Source organism: Apteryx mantelli, chromosome 4, assembly GCF_036417845.1.
Source record: "Apteryx mantelli isolate bAptMan1 chromosome 4, bAptMan1.hap1, whole genome shotgun sequence".
Classification (NCBI taxonomy): domain Eukaryota; kingdom Metazoa; phylum Chordata; class Aves; order Apterygiformes; family Apterygidae; genus Apteryx; species Apteryx mantelli.
The window spans coordinates 10,769,418-10,778,865 of record NC_089981.1 but is presented as its reverse complement, the minus strand read 5'-3'; the positions used below and the strand labels follow the sequence as shown (position 1 = coordinate 10,778,865).

The following is a 9,448-nucleotide window of genomic DNA, read 5'->3' as shown; positions in this document are numbered from 1 at the left end:
CTTAAAAGAGGAGAAAGAGGTCACACAAAAACCATTGTAGTGCCAGACTAGGACTGGTGTTTCACAGTGCTGCTGCTGCCTTTTGAATAAATTATTTTGTCTTTCTGGGCTTTCTTATCTCACCTGAAAAATAGGAACAGTACTCCCTTGTATCACAAGTCATTTCAATGCGTAATTAAAGAAGTCTAGTCAGAAGCTATGATGAAAATGCGCCGTACTTCCTTGTGGCTACTGAGACAATCAATTGTGTGTTGCCAGTTTCCCATTACTTCTAGGTGTTGAACCAGTTTCCTGTTGGGAGATGATATGAGTGTGCTAGCAACATGCCTGAGAGGAATCACTGTGTGGCCATTGAGTTTATCCTCTCTGGACTAACAGAAAGCCAAGAGGTGAAGGTAACCCGCTTTTTTTAAGCACATTAATAGGGAATCTTGGAATGATCATGCAGATGAAGGTTGATCCCCCGGCTTCATACACTGTGTACCTTTCCCTCAGTAACTTGGCTTCTGTGGATTTCTGTTACTCCTCAGCTATTTCCCCAAGGTTGCTGGTGAACTCTTCAGCAGTGAGGAGAGCCACTTCAGTCAGTGCCTGTGTGGCACAGCTGTTCACTTGTCTCCTCATGGCTAGTGTTGTGTGTCTCCTGCTGGCAGTAATGGCATATGACTGCATGTGGCTCTCTGTAACCCTCTCCTTTATGCAACTGTCATGTCCTCAAAAGCCTGTACACAGATGGTAATCATCTCCTGTTTCATTGGCTTTGTCCACGCACTTGCGCAAACTATCTCCACCTTCACATTCTCTTTCTGTGACTTCAGTGTTATCGGTCATTATTTCTGTGACATCCCCCTAGGATCCAGCTTTCATGCTCTGACACCTATAGCAAAGAGATGGTACTTCACATTTTTGGTGTGTTTCGTGGCATCTTCACATCTCTGGCAATTCTCATCTCCTCCATCTACCTCATCTCCACCACCCTGAGGATCCACTCCTCCAAGGGCAGATGCAAAGCCTTCTCCACCTCTGCTTCCCATCTGAGAGCTCTCTTCTTGTTTTATGGCAGCACCGTTTTTATGTGCGGTAGCCCAACATCCAGCTACTCATTGGACTGAGATAAATGGGCCTCTCTGTTCTCTACAGTGGTGACTGCAGTGCTGAATCTTATCAGCTACAGCCTAAAGGAATAAGGAGGTGAAGGATGCTCTGAGGAGAGTTTTAGGTCATATTAGAGAAACTTCAGAAGACTTGTTAGAAAGAGAACTTTGTTTGGGGAGAATTTATCAAAACCTTGATACAAAGAGTAGGACTTCCAAGGAAGATTTGATCAGCTTCCAAGGGTGAGATTCAGAAAGGTACTTAATTGTTAGAAGTGATTTTAGGTGGACTTTTAACTGGTTGTATCTGCAACTTCTATCTTGAAAGACTGTGTTCCTCTGCTGCTGAAAGCTGGAGGAATCCTGACTCTTAACTTGCAAGTTCCAAGCACAAACAGGACTCCTGCCTGAGGAGTGCGTGGCACAGAATTGCAGTTCTCTGTTCTTTTAGGAACGTTTGCTCATGTGGGAAAAACACCAGTCTGTCAAGATGAGAAAAAGCTTTCAAAGATATTCAATAGGGGAAAAACAATGTGATTTGAATTTACGGCCACTTCTGCTATGTCTTCAGTATTTGAAAGGAGTAGCCTCTTCCAGTGCAACACACAGAACCTGAAGTTCTGGGAAGGAAATCTTGGAGAAGAGACACCCGTGTTTTTGCCCCCCAAACACTAGGGAAAGTAACTGTCCCTCTTCTGTTAAATCTCCCTCTTCTGTCACTCATTACTACCTCCTTTTTCCCCTTCTGCCTGGAAACATGAAAAAACTACAGAAATGCAGAAAAGATTGACTTCGAATTTTGCTACCATTGTGAAGTAACAAGAACTTATTCCTGCTTTTCATCTCCACATATCAGCAATCCACTTGAGGCAACTGAGTGAACCGGTAGTTATTTTAAGGACATTGGACCTAATTTGAAAGTTAATCAAGCTGCAGTGTTCTTTCACTTAAAAAAATGCCAAAATAAGATGGTGACTTACCAACTACATGTCTGCCATCAATGTGATTTTGAGAATAAACGACCAATCATTTCTGGGAGATGAGAAAGTTGGGAAAGGCTTTGGAATCCTTCTATCAATTCAACTAAGCTAGCTCTAAGGATAGGTGTTCTAGCGCTAAACGATGTTTCATCCCTTCTGGCTGAGTTTACAAATGCTGTCCCTCAGTTGGCAGAAGGAGTTGAAATCTTTATTGAGCTGAAAGTGACAGAATTAATCTCAGACAGGCGAGAGGTTCCTGCCTCTGCATAAGGCTTACAGTCAAAGGGGGATGGAAAGAAGTCTTGCGGATTCCCTTTGCATTTCACTGCAAGCCTGTTAGGGCTGTTATTTCCTCTGACTTCCTCTCCTTAAAGCTGTGCATAACTATAGCAAAGATTGTGTCCCTGTGACCATCTATGGCACCCTAAAGAAGGATTCTACAAGTCTCAGGAAAATGTAGCCCTTTGGTCCTGCTAGTTGCCATCTTTCTGTTGCTGCAGAGCCTGAAGCTCAAGGTTTATCTCTTGTTTCTGATTATTAAGTATCATCAGGTATGTGAAGTTCACAGTTTTTACACGTATCAATGTTGTGCTTTCCTTATCTTCAACAGAGAAGTGAGCTTTTTAAACCAGATTTCTGAGGTGTCCAAAATTGTCTCTTTCAGTGGACTCCCAGCTCACAGGAAGGAAATAGCTTGAAAAGAAATCACAGGCATCATTTTACTTTACTGTGTATGTTTACAAGTCTCTGGGAAGAGCAATGTACACTACTACTCTTCCAGAAGAAGACAGGTAGGTTGTCATCAGAGAGCTTCCCTGCACAGCAATGAGTCATGTCTGCACACCTCTCTCTGCGCTGATGTTTAAGACAGTCAAAGCCATCTAGAGCTAAGCATCAGCAGAACCGGCAGCATGTTTCAATCAAGAATCACAATCACAAACCTAAATATGCTTTCTGACAAATATCATCAAAAAGAACAGATTTCCATAAGCCCTGCATTCACCTATGCCTTAGTCTCCACCTCGAGAAACCCAGACAAAATTAGGGAATTTAAAATGTTAAAGAGCTGCTGTCTCTTCAAATCTACAGTTTGCTTTTCTAAGAAAGCCTTCTGATCCAACATCCAGAATCCTGTTCCTCTTCTTCCCTTCCCCAAATCTCAGTTCCAGGAGGAGATTTGGGGAAATCCCGGCCTTGAATCACTTGTCATGACAGCAATGCTAAAGTAAGTCCATTTGCAGTAGAACAGCATTGCCCAGAGTCAGGAAGTCCTAGGGGCATTTGGGGGTTTCCCTGCTGCAAACAGTTGAGGAAAACTCAATGAATCAAGAACAGTACTGTTAAGAATTTTAGGGAAATTTTCAGTGTTCAGCTAGAAATTAGGTTATATCTTATGGAGTATGGAGAGATATTGGATCCCCATATTTCCACTGAGATACCTATTCCTTAGATTTTTATAGTGTAAAGCACCAGACAACTGGCCAAAGTATGAAACTTCATCCAGTCTCTAAATAAAGCGGTGAAAAATGTCCCGACGATTAAACTGGATTGTGGCTCCAACATTGACTATGGTATTTAACCATGCTTGGATTGCTGCTCTGATAGATTACAAAGCTCAGCTATGACATAAGGTCAAGACCTTGGAAAGGTGTTAGCAGAGCTCCTTTAAATGAAGCGTTCCCAGAGACACCAGGTTGGCACAGACTGATGAAAATCGGAGGGAATGCCTGGCATTGGGGAACGGCCTCTGTGTCCATCAGTGTTCCTGGGAGCCTTGGAAAGTCTAGTACGGTGTATGTCACCCTTCACTGTAAGGCAGACACCTAGTGCAGCATCCTGCTCCTCTCATGCTCCTATTTTACCATGCAATAAATCTCAGTCCCCTCAAAGGTCTCTTGCTGTCTTCAGCAGCTCTCTCAAGTTGAGGCACCTCATGTCAGCACACCAATATATGTGAGATGAAACCTGCTTGTGCTGTGCCATCCTGAAGGATTTGCTTTCTCTTGGAAGCTTAGTACCACCATCACTTTTTTTGTGTAGAAACCTGAGCAGACACCACTCTCCGAAGCTCGTAGGAGCTAGTGGGAAAGCATAACCTCTCAAAATACCTAGTTATTCCTCTTAATGCCAGGAGAAGCCTAGACCTGAGACTTACACAGCTCTAAGGTGTCTAAAGGTAAAAGCCACAATACCACCCCAAAGGCTTGGGTTTGACTGGTGACAATATCCTCACATCCTTGTGACTGACAATTTCCAAAGAAAGATGAGAGCTACATATAACTTTGAATTTAGTTTCAGTTCTATTCTGAACAGCCATGCCAAAAATAGAACAACATTCCTGAAAAGTCCCTCCTGAACACTTCTCTTTGCCTCCCCATGGTTGAGATGGACCCCAAAGAGCTGTGCTATGCAGCCCACAGAAGAGACCGTCTTCTTTTCAGCAAGAAGGTCATAAATGAGTTTGGGAACAGTGACAGTAGAGTAACTGATATCTACAAAGGACAAGTAGCTCTGGAAGAAGAACATGGGAGAGTCCAGCTGTTGACTGTTCTGTATAGTGATGATGCTAAGCAGGTTTCCAAGAATAACAGTGGCATAGAAGACTAAGAAGAATGTGAAGCATACTTTTGCTAATGTATCATCTTGTGTGAGTCCCTGGAGGACAAACTCCGTCACATTGTTCTTGTTCTTCACATACGTCACGTAGACAGGACCTGAAGCACAGAATAAAGCCACCTGTGATGGCATTAGAAACACAGTGTTATCAGTACACATCCATGTCGATCACTGGTATGTTCAATATCAATGTATTCCCTTTTATGCCTTTTGGGGAAAGTTTCCTTTCAAAGTCAATGCTTCTCTCAAGGAGTGACAGTTGATATCTAACTCAGAATGTATTACTGAAGTGTGTAATAGCGAGCTCCGTTTATTTATTTGAGGGAGTTGGTGAAAATATCCTCCAGATTCATATTTCTGATCTTTGCCCCTTTTAAAAAGGAAGACTAGTCACTAGGTTGCCTAAACATCCACTTTTGTTGTGTTGATTTGGAAACGAAAAACTGACTGAGAAGGATAGTGCATGTTTTGATTTGAGTCTCAACACGTTAGTCATGCCCTAAGGAATTCTGCTCAGGCAGTGAACGTACCTTCTTTTTCAACCCTCTGAGGGAATTCAACAGAACTAGTCCTTACTAGTGCTCTCTGACTCTGGTAGAATGTCCATGCATTTTTGTGCAAACATCAGTGTTCACATCATGACACAAGGCAGCTGGCTAATTAACATCACTTCAACTATCAGTGTAGATCCTTCTGGAGGAGGTAAAGTGGACACCTACCTCATGTCTGTTTAGCAGAGATGTGCCTTTAGGCACAAACTGTCTTTAAGGCGCCCTAAGTGAAATCAGACCATGTTCAAGGGATGCCAGGAAACCTGAAGCAGGAGAGTCATTGTCCTATATGCGCTGTATTGGGCTACATCTTGTATTCACCTTTGCTGCACTCTGTGCAGTACGCAAGTATCACTAGTGTTCAGTTTCTACATTGAAAAGATAGACAGCAAGAACTGCATAACAATGTCCACAATACTGGCAAGTCCTCTGGGATCTTCATCCCAAAGTCAAGATTGAGTATATAGGAAGTGCTGCAGCTACCTATTGACTCCTTGACTCTGTAACACCAGAAACTTGCTTTTGACAGATATTTCTGGAAATGGCATATAACTGAAAAATAAGCAAAGAAGACACCAATTAAAACAAAGGGTAAAAAAAAATTTGAGTTCTTTCTACTTCATAAAATGCACCTCACAAAAGCCACTCAACAGTGATGCCTCTTTTCAAAGGCAGGATTTCATAGTCATGCTTGAACAAAACAAAGAAGCAAGATCAGAAAACTCACACAGTTTGTATTTGCTAGTCTCCAACAGTTTGCCTGCTATTCTCCTCTGATGACCTTCTTGGACCACTTCAGGCAGTTTCATCAAAACCTCTCAGCTCCAAGCTGCTTCTTATGTGTCACGAGAGCAGTCCACATCTCTGCCAGGGCTGAAAGCTACAGAGGATGAAACGGACAGCCTGAATGTCTAGCTCCATTTCTCATTCTGCAAAAACAACTTCCAAGAGCATCTGCAAGAACAACTCTCTCTCTCTCTCTCTCTCTCCAGATGGGGAAGTTGTGGCAGAAATATTTCAAGTAAATTGCACAGCAGAAGCACAAGCTTACCAGAAGCAATGAGATCCCAGAGGCATGTGAAGTTTTCTTTGTCAGAAAGAATCAGTGAACAGGGAGCTAAAATATGTATTTTGGACAGCTATTAGAGTAATCTCTACAGGGTGACTCTGGAGCGTGATCACCTAGACAATGTCACATTGTGTGGAGGTTTGCTTGCTTTCTTGCTTGCTTTCCAGTGCTGTCCAGATAAATGGACTTCATTTAGTATTAGCTATGTGCTTCTTTTGGAAACATTTCTATTTAAAATCAACGTCATGGCTGACCATGTGCAAGATTTTGCAAATGCACCCCCTGCATAGAGCAGAGGACATTCGGGGAACCAGAGCATTTGTGACATTGTCCCAGGGTTTGGTCTGTAGATCTGCCGCTCTCCTGTGCAGGGAACACCTTCTTATCTTGAATCACACTTAAGCCATGTTAAGGTGCAACACAAGTGCAAGCAAGTGTTTATAGGGAACATGAAGTGAAGGAAGGAAAAAGAAAGTGCGTTAGTTACTTTCAGAGTACATTACACAGATGTCTTTCTTCCTCACGCAGCTCATTTGCTCTTTTCCTCCTGGCAAGGTAGGAGTCAGGGTCCCGTGGCTCCTCGTGGCTCCTTCGTCCTTGTGGAGAACCTTAGCTGCTACAACTAACCTCCCTGTGGCAGCTTTGGCTGGCTCTGAGATGATTTAATCTTCCATCTTCACATTTCTTCTCTTCCCTCCTGCAGGAGTAGCTGCTCCAGCTATTCCCTTGGAATACATGTTTCTTCCTTTGCCTGGGCCTGTAGATGTGCCCTGTTGGGCTAGGAGTTATCCTGCGTACAGGAATTATTCCCAAACAGCTCTTTTTTTTCATTGACACATAAAATTGTGCCCCCCAATGCGTCCTTTGGTGGCGACAATTTCCTACGGTGAGCAATTTATCTTTCACTTGGATCTTTGATTCGCTATTAGTAATAAACAGTAAAATGCAAAATCTGAGGCCGAGATGAAGGGCAGAGGGGATGGTTAGGAAGGAGGGCATTAGTGATAGGTGAACTGCTGCAGAAAGGAAGAGAGTTGCACTGGAATGGGAAGGGGAGAAGCTTCTCCTCATATCATGTGCATCAGCAAATGACCCAGCCAGCATCTAATATCAGCAGTTTAATTGCTAACCCATGGATTCAGCATATGACAATGCAGTACTCCTAAGAAGGCATTTACTCCAAAGTAAAGGGGAAGGAAGCCTTTGGTACAATTGCTTCCAGCAGCAGGTGACCAACAGCCTTGCAGACACCTTGGGCCATCGTTTCCTAGCTGAGTAGACTGCAGAGTAGATGGAGTTTGTCTGACGGAAAGTTTACACCTGGGAGAGCTCGGACTAATGGGATGCTCTGCCTGGAACACATTTTAATTTTTTTGACAGCATTCATTTATTTATTTGCTGGTGTCTCAGCAGTGCTTGGAAGCCCCAGTCCTGGGCCTGTGCTATTCAAAAAGAGAACATAAAGGGAATCCCTGCTAGTCACAGAGTTTACAATGCCATTCCAATCAAAACATGAACTTTCAGGGTCTTCCTAATTACTGCAACAGCTAAAACCAAGCTTTTCTTCAAAAGGGAGCTTTCAGTAAATTTTCCAAAATGGAATTATAGTGAGAGAGACTTGATTTTCTCAGCTCCTGAGAAAATGTTACCACAGTTCTACACCTCACCCTTTTCACGCCAAACTTTTCTATTCCACAGTTTTCTCATGGCACTTTTCATCTCCTCATTTCTCAGCGTGTAGATGAGTGGGTTCAGCATGGGTGTGATGACAGTGTAAAACACAGCTACCCTCTTGTCCTCCGAGAGACTGCTGGATGGGCGTATGTAGGTGAATGTGGATGGCCCAAAGAAGAGAATCACCACAGTAATGTGGGACCCACAGGTGGAGAGGGCTTTGTACCGCCCTTTGGACGTTTGCCTTTTCAAGGAAAACAAAATGACAATGTAGGACGTGACCAGGATGATGAAAGAGACCAAACAAATCATTCCAGTATTGGCAACAACAATGATGCCCGCAACATAGGTGTCTGTACAGGCCAGTTGTAGTAGGGGGTGGACATCACAGAAGTAGTGGTCAATTTTGTTGGGGCCACAAAAAGGGAGGCTAACGGTTATGAGGGTCTGCACCAGGGAGTGCACAAAGCCCCCCACCCATGAACCCATCGCCATCCAGCCACACACACGCCTGGTCATGAGGGTGGTGTAGTGCAGGGGTCTGCATATGGCAAAGTAGCGATCATAGGCCATCACTGTGAGGATGAAGATCTCAGCACCGCCGGAGATATGAAACCCAAATAGCTGTGCCATGCAACCCCCAAAGGAAATGGTTTTCTTCTCAACAAGGAAGTCAGCAATCATTTGGGGAGCTGTGACAGAAGAGAAGCAAAGATCTGCAATGGACAGGTGGCAGAGGAAGAAATACATGGGGGAGTTCAGACTTTGACTGCTAACTACAGTGACAACGATGAGCAGATTTCCTGCCACAGTAACAATATAGAAGAACAAAAACACCACAAAACACATTTTCTGCACCCCTTGGTTCTTTGAAAGGCCCAGAAGAATGAATTCCTTCACACTGCTTACATTCTCCATGTTGATCAGACGGCTGCCAATATGCAATATACAGCTTATACCCCTGGGAAAACAAAGACAGACACATGATTCATCAGCATTTTTTTCATTATTAATAATGAGTTCTATATCAGAAGTGGATACAAACCAAGAAAGATATAGCATTAGTATTAAGCTTATGAAGTGTTTAGTTTCTGTCATGTATTTTTTTTTTTCACAGCTACTTAATTCTCCACAGTACAAAGCTTCTGCCATGGCTTTGGTGGCACAGAGATAGGTGCATTCTGTGATATGTTCCTTAATCCTGGTCCTCCAGGATTTTGAAGGACTGGCTCCATGGCCGATAGCCTTCCATGCACTAAGGACAAGGCCAGAGTGTTCACCTTGGGCACTACAAGGCAGATAATGCAGCATGTTTGCCCTCAGGGGAGACAAAGTCCCTGACAGCAATCTTTGTAAAATGGGTGTCTTTTAGAATACCTGGAAATATTGCTCAGAATGATGATTTGCTTTATAAGTACACATGATGTTTGAATTCTTGTTTAGAAGGGAAATGTAACCACAGGC

General features: G+C 43.3%; 1 protein-coding gene across 1 annotated transcript; it reads right to left on the bottom strand.

Annotated features, from left to right (window-relative positions):
- Positions 1 to 7,996: 7,996 nt before the first annotated feature.
- On the bottom strand, positions 7,997 to 8,902 carry LOC136991917 (olfactory receptor 4S2-like; the record flags this gene model as incomplete). Its single annotated transcript, XM_067295412.1, has 1 exon — positions 7,997 to 8,902. A coding segment is annotated over exon 1 (906 nt), but the record flags the coding sequence as incomplete, so codon positions are not given.
- Positions 8,903 to 9,448: the final 546 nt, after the last annotated feature.